Source organism: Delphinus delphis, chromosome 4, assembly GCF_949987515.2.
Source record: "Delphinus delphis chromosome 4, mDelDel1.2, whole genome shotgun sequence".
NCBI lineage: Eukaryota > Metazoa > Chordata > Mammalia > Artiodactyla > Delphinidae > Delphinus > Delphinus delphis.
In genome coordinates, this window is record NC_082686.1 from 99,668,632 (window position 1) to 99,688,631 (window position 20,000).

General features: G+C 33.4%; 1 protein-coding gene across 3 annotated transcripts in view; it reads left to right on the forward strand.

Annotated features, from left to right (window-relative positions):
- BCHE (butyrylcholinesterase) overlaps positions 1-20,000 on the forward strand; it is an 88,384-nt gene that overhangs the window by 12,400 nt on the left and 55,984 nt on the right. Inside the window, exon 3 of one of the 3 annotated variants that reach the window (XM_060010007.1) lies at positions 15,474-15,608. The exons of 1 other annotated variant lie outside the window; for it this stretch is intronic. In XM_060010007.1, coding sequence (XP_059865990.1) covers positions 15,474-15,501 — 28 coding nt within the window. In that variant the 3' untranslated portion in view covers positions 15,502-15,608. Of the gene's footprint in view, positions 1-9,523; positions 9,619-15,473; positions 15,609-20,000 lie in introns of those variants that run through there. One more of the 3 variants, XM_060010008.1, reaches the window with a different exon arrangement.

Sequence of the window (20,000 nt, forward strand, 5' to 3'; positions counted from 1 at the left end):
ATTTAGGTGTCAAATCCATTTTGAGTTTATTTTTGTGTATGGTGTTAGGGAGTGTTCTAATTTCATTCTTTTATATGTAGCTGTCCAGTTTTCCCAGCACCACTTATTGAAGAGACTGTCTTTTTTCCATTGTATATCCTTGCCTCCTTTGTCATAGATTAGTTGACCATAGGTGCGTGGGTTTATCTCTGTGTTTTCTATCTTGTTGTATTGATCTATGTTTCTGTTTTTGTGCCAGTACCATATTGTCTTGATTACTATAACTTTGTAGTATAGTCTGAAGTCAGGGAGTCTGATTCCTCCAGCTCCATTTTTCTTTCTCAAAACTGCTTTGGCTATTCCAGGTCTTTTGAGTCTCCATACAAATTTTAAGATATTTTGTTCTAGTTCCATAAAAATTGCCGTTGGTAATTTGATAAGGATTGCATTGAATCTGTAGATTGCTTTGGGCAGTATAGTCATTTTCACAATATTGATTCTTCCAATCCAAGAACATGGTATATCTCTCCATCTGTTGGTATCATCTTTAATTTCTTTCATCAGTGTCTTATAATTTTCTGCATACAGGTCTTTTATCTCCCTAGGTAAGCTTATTCCTAGGTATTTTATTCTTTTTGTTGCAATGGTAAATGGGAATGTTTCCTTAATTTCTCTTTCAGATTTTTCATCATTAGTGTATAGGAATGCAAGAGATTTCTGTGCCTTAATTTTGTATCCTGCAACTTTACCAAATTCATTGATTAGCTCTAGTAGTTTTCTGGTACCACCTTACTATTTTTAATCCATCCTTCTTATTGCTCCTTTTCAGCTTTTTTCTGCATTATTTTAATGTTTTATTTGATTTTATTTTTAAACAGGTGTTTTAGTTTGCCTTTAATTTTTTCCCCAGTATTTGCCTTAATGCTAACAATTGTTTCTGTAACTTATAACTATCTACTTAGAGTTAATACTGAATGACTTAACACTTTGCCATTGACATTTCCCACTTTCTAAACAATTCATGCTTCCTATTTTCCTTTTCACTCTTACTACTTCACAAATGTAAGAAACTAACAGTATAGTTTCATTTATTGTCCTCCATGTTTTTTTATATTGTTGTCATATGTTTATACAATGTATAATATAAAATCCCTCATAAAATTTTATTTACCTTAAATGATCAGTTATATTAATATAAATTCATAAAAGAAAAGAAAAAAATATTCTTTTATGTTTACTCATGTATATACCTTTCCAGTGTTCTTTACTCTTTCTTGTGGATTCTAGCTCTCATCTGACATCATTTCCCTTTGTGCTGAAGAACATCCTTTAGGATTTCTCATCGGCAGGTTGACTACTTACAAATTTCCTCAGCTTTTTTTAATCTGAAAATACCTTTATTTTGCTTCAATTGAAGCAAATATTTTTTAAGAAGATAGAAGTCTGATTTGATCATTTATTCTTTTATCAGTTTAAAGCTGTGTTTCATTTTCTTGTTATCTCTTCAGTTCTGATGTAAAGGGAGCCTTTATTCATATGATTGTCCCCTGTATACAATTTAAAAAAATGTTTCCTTTGGTTGATTTCAAAATTTTCTTTTTATCTTTGGTTTCAATAGTTTGTTCATGATGTTTCCAAGTGTGATTTCTTTGGTGAGGAGTTTTGTTTTGTTTTGGCCTGGTGTTTACTAAGATTCTTCCTAGTGATTTTCAATGTCACATTTGAGAAATTTTGTGTCAGTATTCCATCAAATATTCTTTCTGCCCCATTCTCACTCTTATCTCCTTCAAGAACTCCAAATATACATGCACTAGACTATTGAATTTTGTTCCACAGGTCTCTAAGGTTCTGTTCCCTTTTCTTCAGTTTTGCTTCTGTTTTTCAAATTAGATACATTTTTTTCTATTTTATTTATTTATTTTTAATATATCTTTATTGGAGTATAATTGTTTCACAATACTGTGTTAGTTTCTGTTGTACAACAAAGTGAATCAACCATATACATACATATATCCCCATATCCCCTCCCTCTTGAGCCTTCCTCCCATCCTCCCTATCCCATCTCTTTAGGTCATCACAAAACATCCAGCTGATCTCCCTGTGCTATGCAGTAGCTTCCCACTAGCCATCCATTTTGCATTTGGTAGTGTATATATGTCAATGCTACCCTCTCACTTCGTCCCAGCTTCCCCTTCCCCCTACATGTCCTCAAGTCCATTCTCTATGTCTGTGTCTTTATTCCTGCCCTGCCACTAGGTTCATCAGTACCATCTTTTTATATTCTGTATATATGCGTTAGCATATGGTATTTGCTTTTCCCTTTCTGACTTACTTCACTCTGTATGACAGACTCTAGGTCCATCCACCTCACTACAGATAACTCAGTTTCATTTCTTTTCTTGCCTTTTCTTCAGTTTTACTTCTGTTTTTCAAATTAGGTACATTTTTAAGTTGGTTTCTCTGCAAACTCAATGACTCTTCTATCTTCTTCAATCTGTGGTTGAACTTACCCAATGATTTTTTTATTTCACTCATTAGTGTTCAGATCTATTTTTTTCCAGTAGTTTCATTATTTTTCTGAGTTCCTCCCTGTTTTCTATTTAAAGATATTATCCTTTAAGTTCTTGAACATACTTACAATAGCTGCCTTAAGGTTTTGTTTGCTCATCCAATATCTGTTTCATAGGTTCATTTTCTGTTTTCCTATTTCTTTGCATGTCTAGAAATTTTCAGATTTGTACTAGACTTTGTGGATGATATGAGTAGAAATTCTATATTATTTTAGCCTCCTCTGAAGAATGTATGCTTCCATGGAATAATGTTTGTTTGTTTTTAATTTTACTAGTTCAATTAAGGGATGTGTATAGACATGAATTTTTCTCAAATGTATATAGGCTTGGTTTTATATTTTGTTAGAGTGAATCCATGAACGGCCCAAGATATTTTATAGACCCTCTCACTTGGCAGGACTTAAACTCCAATGTCTGTTGTCACTGAGGGTATTACAGTTACTTGGTTTAAGTGTCTATTAGGATGGGGATAGACTGAGTCTCTTTACTCCCAAGTTATAACTTTCCACTCAGCTAGACTGAGTATTAATGAGGTATTAGTGAGATGAAAACAAAAGTGTTGACAACATTATAATAGTTATTCACTCTCCAGTTTTCCCATCTCTTTTCTGCTCTCAGCCCTGCAGCATCTTCTCTCTGTTTAGCCTCTCATACTCTCATCTTGTACATATTTAGCCCAAGACTCAGCCAAAGATCTGCAGGGAGATGAGTCCCACAGATTCTAGTTTCTTCTGTATCCTAGAACTCTTATTTCTGTCTTCTAACCTCAGTGAACCTACTGTACTCTGCTTAGTCTCAAGCTCCCTGCATCTTGGACAATAATTTATCCTTATGTGAGTAACCACAGTAAATGTGGACTTACCTTGAACTTCCCCTTCTCTCAAACATCATAGACTTATGCTGCCTGTTATCCAGTTCCTGAAACTCATTGTCTTTTTGTTTTGGTTTGTTTGTTTTTGGTCTAGTATATAATTGTTTTTGGTAGCAGAGTTAATCCAGTTTCAATCACTCCATTATGGATGAAGATGAAAGCCCAACCTCTCTCCCATTTGTATTTTAAGAGAATCTTAACCTTACATTTCTCATTCAGTTCCATGAAATTCATTTTTTTCAGTAACTTTAAAAGATCTTGTCAATTTCCAAAATATATTAGAAAAAAAACTTTTTAATTTGACTTCTTGCAAAAATAAAGAAAACATTATTCTGTGAAAGCACTAAATGGTATTCAAATTTAGTGTCTTTAGTTGCAGTCTTTGAGAGTCCTCATAAAGTAGAAGCCACAATGCATTTATGCTTTTGCTAGTTGGAATTTCCACCCATATGTACTTTGCTTGTTTCTGCTTTTCCCTCAATCCCATCTCTAAAAATGAATGAAACCCATATCCAAATAGCAGACAGGCCCATATGTGCATTATATCCAATATCCTATAATAGAAGTTGTTGAAATATCAATATAACATATATATCCATCAATTATTCATCCAGTCAATAGCTTGATGACAAATAGATTAAATTAACCAGCACTTAATGACGTATATTCAGCACTACCTCAGTGATACAGGAAATTGGTGAAATCAAACTTGATTTGTCAGATAGACAGAACAGCTAAAGAAGGAAAATAAGCCAAAATACAATTAGTAGCATAACGACAGATAGAGGATCATTATTCCAGGACAACTCCAGTTGCCTCCTGCTGTTGCAGAGCATCTTTTGTTTGCTATGTCCTCTCTGGGTGCTATTTTCAGAGCTCTTCCAGGGCACAACCTCAAGGAGAGCTATTCACAGTGCAGTTACACAGTCTTCCCGATCATAAGTGATAGCCCTAATGTGTCCAGTGTTAATCTTTCTACAGATCCTTTGTATATAATATAACCTTAGACAAGTTACTTAAAATTCCTTACTGTTTTTCCTTATCTGAAAAATGGGACTATAAATATACAACCCTATTGACATGTTGAAATAAACCTTATCATTGACAGAAAACTGCATTCCTCCTTTCCATTAAACAAATTCAGTTTTGCCCCTACCAGGCATAAACTACTTCAATTTATTCTCATCTAAGATTAAACTTGGCTTCCTCCCAAGAATGTACAATTGTTTAACTTCCTGACTCAACATTAATCAAGTTTTCAAACAAATAAAGGTAAACTGCAAAATTGAGGCAATTAACTTGCTTCTGTCTTTTTGGTGAGAATTCATTTATTCAGAACTGCTCTGAATTTGTTACTGTTTCCTAATACTTTTTTGCCAGAAATAAATGATATATCACAAGGCACTTTTATTTTGTCCTATTTTGATGTCATGAAACCAAAAAGTTACTTAACAAAGTATTTTTAGTAACTTCACATCAGTATACCTGCTGCTATCCTTGTGTGTTTTATTTATTTATTATTTATTCCCTTACAGTGTGAGGGACAACTTATTAAATAGGAACAAAAATGTATTACTAAACTTTCAGTCCCCTGGTTCACTGAGCTTTAAAAAATAAATATGAACATTTCTTGACATTTGTACTGGAAAGTAAGTGACATTAAATGAAATGCTAAGTCATTATTCCTTAGTGCACAAGATTACTTTGAATAATTGGGAGAATTTAAAATAGGCCTGCTTCTGTGTAATTAATTATAATTGCAATAATTAGAAATTACAGATTTGCCAGATTTCTAAAATAATGAACTTTATTGCTATATTCCAGATATATATAGGATGGGTGTTTTATATGTATTGCTATAACTTCATTTTACTAGTAGAAGTGAACTTAATAATAATGTATTTTCTAATATTTATAATGTGAAGTTTATTTAATATTTAGTGTTTAATAGCTATATTTCTATTGTGTTTACTTATATATGACAGAAGAAATAAAGTGATTGAAATAACATTTCAACCCCACTTAATTTTCAAACAAGTATATTTTCTTTGTGTGTTCTTTTCTTTTCATCTCCTGGAATCATTTTATGTTTTTAAAAGGTAATAGAAAAACTGAAGAAAAGTTAAAGAAAATATTAGTGGAGAACAGGTACCCCTTTATTCTAAATCTCTGTATAGGAACTTAGCATGTGTCTGTTCTCTTTTTATAGAGTTTGTATCCCTTCACCAAGAAATTAATTTTCAAATTACACTTGAATTTATTTTTATTATATTTTTCAACTAAAAATAAATATTCTAGGACTTAATTACAACACACCTTTTAATAAGAGATGTCTCAAATATACCAAAAGGGTAGCAGTTAGAGATAGTTTTAAAGTGAACGGTACCATTATACTGACAAGGTATGAAGTATATGGATGCTATTATTAGAATGAAAATTTGCTGAAATGATGACACTATTTAACGTTTTCTGATGAAAAGAGTGTGGTCCATAGAAGAAAAGTGAATTGGAGCTAATAGGGGAAGAACAAAGATTAGCTATGACTCAAGGCGATTAACTTTCATTTCCTTCTATTATCCATTCTCCAGGCTGTCTTCACCATGAATTATTATGAAAGCAGTCATTAAATATGCTTAGGAAATGCATTTGGTTGCAAACTTATAATTTTAACATGTTAGCATGCTGATACCTGCCTGGTTAATGTTATAGAGGTAAGGGCAGAGCATAGACTAAAATTAGACATCGTGACATACAGAGACAAATTTAAGTTTGTGAAAGACTGTCATCTGGCCATCTAGTCCAATTATTATCAGGCTTATAATTAGATTTTTTGACAGATAATAGTTCAAGTGGTTTCCAGAGAGAGGGAAAAAGTCCTTACTCTCTGATTCTATAATTATTTGTGGTACATTATCATAATTAACCTAACTGGAACATTTTGATGACTTCACAAAAGGGTTAGGGTTCAAATCCCCTGGGATTTATTTTATTGTTATCATGACCACACCAATGCATCAATGTTCTATTGCTTCAAATTCTTTTTTCCCCCTTAGGAATTAGGTGAGGATTTAGTAAGGAATAAAATAAAAGTTGGCTGCAGTGTTCCTGTAAAATACCTTAGTTTAACAAATAGAATATAAATGTAAGTGAAAAAATATACATATGCATTAGTGTAACTTATATGAAAAAAAGGAATTATGTTACAGGACAATTTAAAATGTACATAAGGTTATTTGCAAAACCATATTAGAGTGCAGCAATATTTTACGATCAGTGACAGTGGAATGAGGAGAAACCAGATTCCCCAAAAGGCTACTACCTCTATAAAGATAGCTATACTAAAATATATTTGACTAAGTGTTTTGAAATACTCTTCACAGTGAAGTAGGGGGAAACTAATGTTTTGGGGATATAAGAGAGCTCATTCAAACATAGAAAATCATATTTATAGGATCAGTTTACTTGGAAATAGCTTAATGTGATTTGTTCTCTATGTTTGCCCAAAGTTTTTTCTGTATTTGGAAAAATTATAACATCCAGTCTACCTGTAAATCTTAAGTTCAATCTGAAATTAGAATTAATTATCAATTATATTTTAAAAGTCAGCATCAAATTTTCAGGAATGTACACATAAATGCAATACTTCAAAAGACTTGTCAGATACAAAATAATAACCTCAAAATAACAAAATGCAGTAACCAAAATGTGACTTTAAATATGTTTCTGTTTAAAATACTATATTTTTCTGACTGTTCCATAATCAGATGTGATTAAAATGTGGTTGGTTATATTAAGTTCCAAGAAATTGTTTTTGCTCCAATTTTCCTTCCCAGTCAATAACACTCAAGATCAGAGCTAAAAAGCATAATTCCACTCTTTTAACTTTTCTGTATGTTAATATCTCTCCTGGACATCTTCATATTAGCATGATAGGTACTATTAACCTGATGGGATAATCTATTGATTTATTATACATGAAATGTTAATATTCACTTGTCCACAGACCTCTGTTATGTAAAAGCAAGTGAATCTTTATCTTACAAATTAAATTGAATTACTTTTGGTGTATCATTCTCTAAGGATTGATATATAAATAATATTTTTTATGACTAGAATTATTAATTACAAAATATATTTTATCTGATAAACCATTATAAACCAAATAATAACCCAATGATATCCCAAGTGTTAGAATTTATGTTTTTCTTAAAAGTCACAATGCCAATCAGGCTCATGCTGGTTTGATAATGTTTCTGGAAATAGGAAAAATTACACATTTTATGAAGCTCATTGTAATTAAAATTCACATCTTTTATAAAGTACTTGCTAATCACAAATTAATAATATTTCTTTAGATGGGTCATGGAATATGATGATTTGTTTATTCATTCTTCCATTTAGTCACTCAACAAATATATTTGAAAGCCTGTATGCACCAAGTATTACTTAGGTGATGTGAATACAGTAGTAATCAAAATATACCAAGGGAAAGAAAGAAAAAAAAATGAAAAGGAAAATGTTGGAGGGGAAAAAAAAAATCCCGGAGAAAGTTTCTACCTTCAGGGGCCTTACAATTTATAGACGGAAAAAGACAATAAACAAATGTATAATATGTCTTATAGTGATCAGAGCTCTGAAAAAATATTAAGCATATTTAGGGACATAGAGCCTGAAATGAGTGGAATGTGACACTATTTGTAGGGTTGCCATGAAAAGCCTCTCACAGAGTTATATTAGAGCAAAATGACAGAGTTAATTATGTGGATATTCAGAGAAAAATGTGTCGATATCTTGGGAAAAAGTTTTCTCAGGAGAGAAAGCAGCAAGGACGTGCCCTAAGACTGAAATATTTAGGATTTTGCAGGAACAGCAAGACAGTGAGTGTATGTGAGGGGTAAGTGGTAAAAGGCAAAGTCAGAGAAGCACAGAGGGTCAAGCTATGTAAGATTTGGAGCTTAGATACGTTTTCTGGAATCTGAGTGAAACAGTAAGTCGTGGAACATTTGGGGCAATTGAGTGGCATAATTTGACTCAAACTTTATAAGCATCTCATCTCTCTGACTGGTAGGTAAATAAGAGTGAATCTGAGAAAGGAGCTAGGAGGCTACTGTAGCAATCCAGGTGGTGTCTTGAATTAGGTATAACTGGAAAGCCATGGTCAGGATATACTTTGAAAGAAGATCTGACAGGATTTGCTGATAGATTGGATGTGGGATATGAGAGAGCAAGTGGAGAAGAGGATGCACCAAGCTTTTAGACCTGAGCCACCAGAAGAACAGAGGTGCCAATTTCTGAGATAGGGATGACTATGGTAGGATAATGGTTGAGACTGTGTAATCAAAAGTGCTGATTTAAACATTTTAAATTTAAGCTGCCTATTCTGTAGACACTTGGAGCAATAAAATAGGTATTCTAATACTGAAGTCTGAAATTCAAGGGAGAGGTAGAAGCTGGAGATATAAATTTGGTATCTAACAACATGAAAATGGTATTTAAAGTCATGAGAAAGGACTATATCATTTATGGAGGCAGATGTCTGAGTTCTTCAAGGCTAGAGATTTGGAGAAGGAAGAGTAACCAGCAGAGAGAATAGAATGTTTAGCCAATGAGTTAGAAGGCCAACTAGGAGAACAAAATATCTCCCAAGACAAAATGAAGAAAACATTTCAAGGAGGGAGTGAATATCTGTATCAAATATAGGATAAGTATAAGGAAAACTATATGAAACTGTATATAAAGTTTCGTGGGTTTGGAACTGTGCAGATGATTGGTGGCAAAGATACCTGATATTTTGATGGAGTGATAGGGACTAAAACCTTAATGGCAATTCAAAGGAGAATGAGAGGAAAATAATTAGAACTTGCAATTTGAATCGTCTTTTTCAAAGAGCTTTACTTTTAAGTGGAACAGGAGAATTGAAACAGGGGATATGGGAACAAGAGAGCAGGAGGTATTTTGATTGTTTTTGCTTTTTCATGGGAGATGTTGCAACAGGTTTATGTGCTGATGGGAATGGTACAGTGATTAATGTGACTAATAATGGTTTTGTGTCAGCATCATAATCATCTACCTAACTTTATTCATTTATTTATTTTCTTTTTAGAAAACAATGAATCTAAATACAATGCAAACCCTTTGGTTAGAAATCAGGCTGTCAGTAACTTGGATTTTGAAGAGCACAAACTAAGGGAATCAAGAGATGGGAAGCAAAGGGAAAATAAAACCACCACCCAAATATTCTGAACATCAAAAAAAGGCTGTCATGAAATATTTCTTTGATATTCATTCCACAGAAAAGGTTGTATTTCATCCTTTGGAACCTATGGACTTATAATGTGCCCTAAATTCTGAAAGAATTATTTCTCTATTTTTTAAAATGAGACACAATCAGAAGCAGCAGATTTCTGAGAGCTAGGGCAGGAAGCAAGAAACTTTACAACAAAACTGAGAGGTCACAAACTAACAGCCAGACAAGCAGCTGTGGGTGGGGGAGGGACAGTAACCTCTGATGCACAACCTCCTGTTAAGTAGTGACAAAATATTGACCCTGAGTCCACAAAGCATGTTATGTAGTGCCTTCCATGTATCCTTTAAGATTCAAGGAAGTATTATGCAATATCTGTTAGGAAAATTAATTTGTTATAATAAAATAAATGCGGTTACAATAAAAATAACTGAGCCCTTAAGGAATATGCCTCACACATGACCCATATATAATAATTTAGGCTTTTGTTGTGGTCTGAATATTCTTAAGAAAGTACTGACCAAGTAGCATTCGGATTAACAATTTTAAGCCTATAGTATTTTTCATATTAATAATAACATCAGTTAGAATGTATTAACTGCTAACATGTGCTCATTCTCTGCTCAGGACTTCACTTTCATTAGGACAGACAACTTTCTAAGGAAGTATAATCATCATCAACATGTGATGACAAGGTTACTGAGGGTATTTAAAGAACTTAAGCTGCTCAAAATTCCACATGTATTAGTAAAAACCAGAGCTCCAGCTTGAGCCCTGTGTTCTGATGGAAGAAACCAGGTACTTCTTTCCCGTACTTTGTCCCCTCTATATTAGAATTTTTGTATACCAATGGGAAAGGGAAAGAGCAAATAATTGAATCTTTTCTGCCCTTAGTTTCCTTATCTTTAATATGGGAATGCTAATACCTATCTCCTGGCTGTCATGAAAATTTGAGAAACCACATGTAAAATATCTGACATATTTCCAGACACATACTGCAAGTAGAGTTGATGGATAAAGAACAGGATACCTAGTTGATTAGTTACATATTGTTTAGGTCAGCTAAACAGATTTATTTTAGTGTAAGTATGTCTCATAAGTCTGCATGGGGCATGCTTAAACTAAAAAAATAAATCGATAAATTACTTGTTTAGCTAAAATTCACTATTAACGTGGGGTTCTGTTTTGTTTTGTTTTGTTTGTGCTAAATCTGGTAACCCTAACTGGAAGTCAGACGGCCTACAGCAAATGTGAAGTAGCCTCAAGAAACAAAGTTTGGCAAAAGTTGAAAAAGTGTCGGAGGGAAGTTCAGTGAAGGACCTGAAGCCAAATCCAGCCTCTGTACCCCGACAACAAATTAAATCTTGGAGACAGAGTTTTGGATGAAGTAGAAAAGAATAGCTTTATTGCTTTGCCAGGGAAAGGGGGCCACAGTGGGCTAATGCCCTCAAAACCGTGTGTCCCAACTTAGAGAGGCAGTAAGAAGTTTTATAGCAATGGTTCAAAAAGGGCGTGATCAGCTCGTGGACATTCTTCTGAATGGTTGGTGGTAAAGTAAGTGGGAGTACGCATCATCAACCTCTTGGTTCCAACTGGTCTGGGGTCTACGTGCTTGTGGGCAACGTAGTTATCTTCTCCCACCTGGTGGGAGTTTCAGTATCTGCAAAACAGCTCAAAGTATATGTATGTTATGTATATCCCTTGAAGGAGAACGAGGACTTTGCCCCAAGGCTGCACCATTGTTTCTTTTGACTGTTCCTCCATTGTCTCCACATCCCCTCCCTTCCCTAATTAGCAACTGTTTGAACCTGCTCATTGGAACTCAGGGAAGGTCATAGAGTCTGAATGAAGCCTATTTCCTGTAACCAAGAAATGGGGGACACAGAAAGGCTTTTGTGCCCAAGAGCCCCACAGGGTCCTGCTCGGTATCAGGCCCACAGGTTGGTAGGAAGAAGAACAGAATAAAAAAATGGACACTGAAGTGAGAACTCATTCTCACAACTGGATCAGGCCAGCAGGGATTGGAGAATGAGGCTATCAAGGTGAAACCATGCAACTGAGATTGGGACTTGAATCCACGTGCCAGGACTCGAACCCAGCCAAAACCCAGACTGGGACTTGAACCCACAGTCTTTTAATTACATTCACTCACCGGGTGTCTGGACTTACTGAGGCTCAGGTTCTTTGTGTCTCAGCACAGAAGGTATTCAGTGAGAGGCAAAGTGATAGGCAAGAAGTGGATTATTTAGAGAGAAACACACTCCACAGACGGAGTATGGAACATCTCAAAAGGCAAGACAGGAACCAGGGTATGGGGGTTGTCAGTTTTTATAGGGGTGGTTAATTTCATAGGCTAATGAGTAGGAGGAGTATTCCAGCTATTTGGGGGAAGGGGTGGGGATTTCCAGGAGTTAGGCCACTGCCCACTTTTTGACCTTTTGTGGTCAGCCTTGCAGCTGTCATGGTGCCTGTGGGTGTGTCATTTAGCATGCTCAAGGTCTAGTGGAAGTCAGTTGTCTGTCATCTTGGACCTAGCTGGTTCTAACCAGTTTATGTCGTGCCCTTGGGGCTATGTCATTCTTTTAAATGTTGTGCCCTGCCCCATTCCCTCCAGTTTCAAAGGGACTCACTGCATTTCTACTGTCCTGACTGCATTTCTCAAGGTTGGCTCTGGGTTTAGGCAGGACTCAGTCTGCATATTCAGGGTTTCCATTAAGTGTTAAATGAGCTGAGGAAAGTAAAGATCAACATCATAAGGGCAAAACTTGGTCTAAATATTAGCATTATAATAGAAATAAGGTTTCCTTCTCCCTCAGCCTAAATCTCTAAAGCTCTGAATATGCATTTGAGTTTATTTTATTGTTTATTTTTGGATTTCTGTTTTGTTTTATTTTCTGCTTAAGAAAAGATAACTTCTGGGAAATGAATGTTTCATAAAATGTGTTCATAAAGACTTTTGAATCATATTAGTGAACACTGAAATAAAGAATGAGGGAAAAATAACATAAACCAGAAAATATGTTATTTGTAGATTCTTCAAATTAATTCTATATATAACACTAGACTACAATCTCAGATTTCATTTTCAAGTTATTACCCCCCAAATTATTTATAATGTTCTATCTACTTATCAATTTGAGTTATTAGAAAATAAATTACTCAGACCTTGTAATACAAGGGGGTTTATTACAAAGTAACCATTGTGGAAGTTAAAGAAACATAACAACTGTAAAAATAATTAAAATTCAAGGATGTACAAGTCCTAATCTTGTCTCCTCCATCAACTTGGGGTTCAGATATTCTATTAGTTACTCGGGCTTCTAATGAACTAAGTGTAAATTAAGATAGGTTTTTTGATCTCTACCTAAATTATAATATAGAGCCACATTGGATGGTTTATATCTTTAATTAATTACATTCTTTTTCTACCATGAGTACAATGGAGATCATTTATATGTAATGAATAAGTAATTTTTAAAGTGAGAAAAATTATTAACTTCTAAATATGAAATTGAACCTCATCTTTACAATTGCCCTTTCTTATGTGGAAACTTTTACAGAAAATTTGCTTAAAACATAAATTTATATTCATTGCTGTCAAACGACAAAAATAAAACAACTTAGTATCAGGTTTGGTGTTCTATTCAAGGGAAAACAGTCTATGGACTTGGGGAATACAGTGTTTCACAAGCAGTGTAGTGCTCTTCCTGAGGGATGTTTGGACAGGAGTGAGTTTTATAGACTTTAGAAACAGTAAGAAGGAGACAGGACAGGACTGGCTGGTGTTGCATGTGTGACCTTATTAAAGATCAAGGATAAGGAAATAAGTATAGAGCCCAGAGTTGACTTGATGTTTGGGGGTTGGCTGACTGGATGTACAGTTGACCCTTGAACAATGCTGGGATTAGGGGCACCCACCCTCCTGTGAAGTTGAAAATACAGTATAATTTATAGTTGGCCTCCGTATACATATTCCACGGCCTCAGATTCAAACAACAGAGGATCGCGTAGTACTGTAGTATTTATTATTGAGAAAAATATGCATATAAGTGGACCTGAGCAGTTCAAACCCATGTTGTTCAAGGGTCAACTGTACTACTTTTCTGGTAAAACAGAGTATTTACAGGAGTACAAATGTTTTCAAAGTTTGGGTTTGCTGATATAGCACCTCAGGCAGGAGCAGTTCCATCGTAGGCCTAGAAATTATTTCAACATTGTCTTTTAACATTTTTGTCTCCAGTTTTTGGACTAGGGAAAGATTTTGGTGTCAATAAGTGAATCTAAATGGTGGATCAATTAAGGTTTTAACAGAATATGCTCAACCAAATTTTCAACGTAGTTAAGGATCAATAACCTTTATCTTGTAAAGTAGTTTTGACTTTATAAAATATTGGTGCATCATATGTAAATTCTCCCATTGTAAACCTGCTCTAGATATAAACATAATCAGATATCCACAAGTGGAAGGTAATAAGGTGATGAAAAATCAAAATTGATCTTCAATCTTTAGTGATTTAAGAACTGAAAATTATTCAGTAAAGAAGAAAAACAAGAGAATAAAAGATGATTGTAAGAAAATGAACAGAAATATTTGATAATTTAATATTGAAAATAATATAAAAATTAGTTCAACATCAAAAAGATTCCAGCTACATATTGAAGAATTTTTATTTAATTTTTTGAAGTATTTAAAAAAATTATTGGTAAATAGTCAAAGTGAACTTATTTCTTGTTTAACAACATGACACAGAACATTGATTTATTATAATTCTGCAGTTTGTGTGGTTTAATCCACAGTAGCTTCTCTTTATACCATTTTTTCCCTGGTTAAAAAGTTTGGAACCATAATCCTGAACAACAACAACAAAAAATGTATGCAGAAGACCGTCATGGAACGAAAGTAAAGATGGTTGAGCAATTAGAGTATTGTGGAAACCCTATGACATTATGAAGGGCATACTAAACATTTTTACTAGCTTGAAACGATAAACAACAGAGAAAGGGGTTAGAAAAAATCGGGAAGAACTAATGCCAATGTACAATGCTTTGGAGCATATCCCTTAATAACTAGAATATACATACTTCCATATTAAAGAAGGTATATTTAGTAAGTTTCCCCCTTCACACCCATACACTATCAGGGTGTATGCCTAGCCACAGTATTACATCTCTTTCTATAGAATATTATTTGAACATTTTTCACCATGGGAAGATACCCCATTAAAGACGGCTCAAATAAATATTAATGACATCATTAGTAACTAGCAAAAAATATGAAAAATGTATGTAAAATATTTCATTTTCATTTAACTTCCCTGGCACTCTACAACAGTTAAGTTATAACTAGAATGCAAGAGTTGAATTTAAAAATTCACAAAATTAGAAATGCCAATTTTAAGCACAGTTTAAAAATTGAACTTTCCATTTATTTGAAACCATAATACTGTAGTTTTATAGTTTTCTTATGTCTAGCATGTGAAACAAATGGTTAGGTTATCATGCCACCAAGAGCATATTTAATGCCTTAAACCTAAACATAGAGTATAAACAGTGATAAATATAATACTTTTGTCTTTTAAGTCTTGTGGTAGATCCACAAAAATATAAAAGACTTATGAGGTACAATTTTTATCCAGTTATGGATTTATATCTAAGAAAACTTTGAACAAGGATACTACAGTATATTTTTATCTCATCAAACTGTTTAACTATTGATAAAATTATGTATTTCAGAGTTAGTACCAAAGTGTTAAGAATGGATAAAGACTAAAAATATTTACTTATATAATTTTCTGTTTGTTCCTGATAGAATGAGGTTCTCCCTTATCTGTTCTTGAAAGTCTGTACTCACAGAATCTTCAGGATCCAGCCTGCAGATATTTTGAACTCTTGAACTGATCTACAGTAAAAAGAATCTCTAGAGAATGATGGATGAGAAGGAGAGAAAAGAAAGGAAAAAAATAGAAAAGAAATTTATCAAGTTTCTAGCTTTGGACTAAGTGTGTTTACATATATTAATGCATTTAATTTAATTTTGACAACAAATTTGCTTAGAAGGTATTATCTCTCCTAGTTAGATGAAGAGATAGGGTGAATAAAATTGGGGAAAATCAAAGGTTAGACATGGTTTGTAATGGGCTTCTGACCCAAGTCTTTCTGACGCCAAAGCCCATTTTTTTCTCACTAGATCACGTAGCCACCTTGCCACTCTAGATTTTACTGTTTACTATTATTTTTTAATCCCTACTATATCCAATACTTACTCACAGAAAATTCTCTGCTTAAGCTGAAACTCTATGCACTAGGAAGGTAACAATGGTTATCCACGTGCCCTACTGTCTTGTTGAGGAAACAAGAAGTCTAAATTATCAGACTAAATTGTCTTTATTTCAAATTTAGAAATTAAAATTTTAATGCTGAAAATAGAAATCCAAAAATAGAATTTTTGAAGAGCAAATCAAATTAATTTCTACTGTCAGTTGAGTTTTGTGTTTTTTGGTAGATGCAGATAATTCATTTATTCCCAGAACATTACCATTGTCTATTCATACAAAACCCCTCTCATGTTTAAAATAATTTTATTACTTTTCAATTTATCCTTCATTCTTGAATTTCTCTCCACATTTACATCCCTCTGTCAAGCACATTTGCACACAGGTGGGGCTCCTCTTCATGAATATATAGGTAGGTGTGTCTTCACTTTTATTTGACTCTTGTCCTTTGGCATTAAATGGAAATTTAGTTAGAAGAAGAACTAGACCTCCACCTGCATGTGCAGAATCATTCCTAATTTCACCTCTTCTGTGAGGTTTGTAACTGCCTCTTAAATGGAGATCTAAATCCCTCCACTTTAGATTCTTTTGCAGTTTGAGGCTTCCACTTTTGAGCCAGGTTGTTTCATTTCTCAGGTTGTCATATTCTACTGGTTAAAATTTAGCATTGCTGCTGTTTTCATGGCTGATTTAAAAAATTAAAGATTTATTGTGTCTACTTCAGCTATCTATTGTGTACTGCAGCTTCATTTTTATCATCGCTGTGAAATAAACTTGGGTCAATTTAATTTATAGCTCAAGTAAAATGTAAAAAAAAAAAAAAGGATAATTCATTCAACTGCATGTTTTAATCGGAGTTTTAATGTATTAATCCTGAATCAGATGTTTCTGTTTGTGCAGAAGTTTCCCCTCAGTCTTATGTTCTGATCTTGCTACAGTTTGTTCTTTGAGTTGAAAGCACCACACCAATTCTTCATTTAATGTTATACTGAAGAACAAAAATATTTAAAAGAGATAACAACTTACCTCAAGGACTACTAAGGAAACCAATGTCAAATAACTTGCTATTAATTTCAAATGGAGGAACTTGATTCTCCAGATGGTCATCAAAGCAGAGCTGATGCACATCCTTATTCCTTAATAAGCATCCTTATTCCCAGTGGCATTGTGACTAGTGGTGTTTGTCCCAATATCACAGCCTAGCCTCTGAGTGGAAATCTGGTAACAAAATAATACACCCAAGGACAAAATAAGAACAAATGTTATAAAGTGATAAAGCTATGTAAAGTATTCAGTGAATCCCTTAAAATACATTAGTACACAAATGAAGGGAGTGTATGTCCCTGAATCTGCACTCTTCCAGGACACTATGTATAGTGTATATCAAGATATTTTGTGTGGACATAATCTTCCTAGTAGAGACAATATGGAAAACTGTCATAAACTTCTTGCCTATGAATTTGAACCTGCTGCTAGAAAATCACAAATTAAACAGAAAAATATTATCCCTAGCTCATACTGAGTATAACTATAGATAACAAACCTAAGTACTTTTCCCAGTTTTATTGACAAATAATTGACATACATCACTGTGTAAGTTTAAGGTATACAGCATTATGGTTTGATTTATATATATTGTGAATATATATAAACCACAATAGGTTTAGTTAACATCCATTATCTCATATAGATATAATAAAAAGAAAAGGAAAATTTCTCCTTGTAATGAGTACTCTTAGTACCTATTCTCCTAACAACTTTCCTACATATCATACAGCGGCCATCATGTTGTACATTACATCCCTTGTACTAATCTAGTTTGCTCCTTTTGACCAACTTCCTCCAATTCCCCCTCCCCACCCTCCACCTCTGGTAACCACAAATCTGTTCTCTTTTTCTATGAGTTTGGTATGTTTTTGTTTTTGGATTCCATGTATAAGTGAGATTATATACAGTATTTTTCTTTCTCTAACTTATTTCACTGAGCATAATGCCTTAAGGGTCTGTCCATATCATTGCAAATGGTAGTATTTTCTCTTATTTTATGGTTGAATAATATCCCATTGTATATATATACCACAACTTCTTTATCCATCCATCCATTAATGAATATATATTTTTAAAAATTCAGTTAGCGGGCTTCCCTGGTGGCGCAGTGGTTGAGAGTCTGCCTGCCAATGCAGGGGACACGGGTTCATGCCCCGGTCCGGGAAGATCCCACATGTCGTGGAGCGGCTGGGCCCGTGAGCCATGGCCGCTGAGCCTGCGTGTCCGGAGCCTGTGCTCCACAGCGGGAGAGGCCACAACAGTGAGAGGCCCGCGTACCAAAAAAAAAAAAAAATTCAGTTAGCAAGAATACAGCCTACCTAAAACTTGTTACTTTTGTCGCCAAAATAAATCTCAAATTCTATAATTAGTGTGAAAATAGAGAATGAATTTAAATTACCTAATACAATGTTTATCACATAGTAGGCATGATTAAGAATGGCAATTTTTAATATTACTACTAATAATAAACATTAAAAATCTCCTAAGAATGAGTAAAACTCTACTGACCTCTATAAAATACTGAAGAAATAGGGGCATTTTCCAATAAATTATGATAATAACATAATTCTTATCTAGACAACACCGTGTTTTTGAAATTTTGGCAATGAAGGAAATTTAATTAAGGGCCATGCTTTACTAAACATGCTAAAGTCAACTTTTACTAAATATTACAAGTTAATCATAAAAACCATGTCACTTCTCTTAGGTAAATTGTGTACATTATTATATTACATACTCTACTTTGGAAGGTACTGTAAATATGAAAATATGCTATCCTCAGATTATAAAAATGCATAGCAATATGAGTGAGATTAGTTAGAGGGGAATATACCCAACGCAAACTTGTTTTAAGGTATCACTAATAAACTTTTGCTAAATATGAGCAATGGATCTAAACAGTTACACATGTACAATTATATAGACACATATATAATGGCAAGTAACATATTTTAATGCATCTTGAATGTCAAAAATTCTTTAAATCTACTCATTCATCCTAAATTGTTATTATATAACAATAAAATAAAAGTATCCTGTATTTAAGCTGTTATGTCACACAGGAGACCTACAAACATTCAAATTTGGCAAAAGTTTGATGTCTTATCATAGAAGTTGAAAAACTCTCATAAAATTTTAAAATAGAAACCACATGGAAATTGGGTTTAGCTTTTTTTTGTACCTGAACTTCAATATTTTAATTTATATTCGCTTAATGTTATCCATCCAACCTTCAAAATAGTCCACAGAAAATAAAGGATAAACATTTTTACTGAAAATATAGAAAAATGAAAGTTCATAACAGTTTTGTCTTCCATAAGCTAAGTACTATGTAATCTTATGGACACCCATTTATCATAAAAGGAAATAATTTCATAATATCTTGAGAAATACTTATGGATTGTCTATTCTTTAAATATAAAAGGTAAAAATAGTCTTTGACTTTCTTAGTGATGAAATAATATATATAAAGTCAAAAGGAATAAATAACTGTAATATACCACTCCTTAATTGATGATTTTTTTCCCCTACATTTCACTTTCTTAACTTATCCACAGATAAGAATATATTCAGCATTTTTCTGTAGTATATACCTCTGTTTTGTAGATATAAATAACATTTTGGAAGAATATTCATAACAGGCTAAATGCTTTCAAAATCGGCCTTCTTAAGTTGTAGCAGAAACAAAGTAACAACAATATAGTCATAGCCTTTAAAATTAAATATTTATTTATTATGTTTATAGAAGACAAAATTGGTATTTAATTCAAAGATATTTCCTAAAGACAATCTTATCACAGTGGATTGATTATGCAGCATTTTTTCATAAAGTATCACTGGAGTATTAGAAATTAAACATACCAAAAATTACTTTAAAAAATAGCAAACTGTTTTCATTGTTTCCTTATAATGTATGTAACTAGTATATACAAAGATTAGATATATATTTGACAAGTTCAAAAAAATTCCTAAAAATCTATTTTTCCTCAGTGTTTATGAATTCATAAATGGTATCT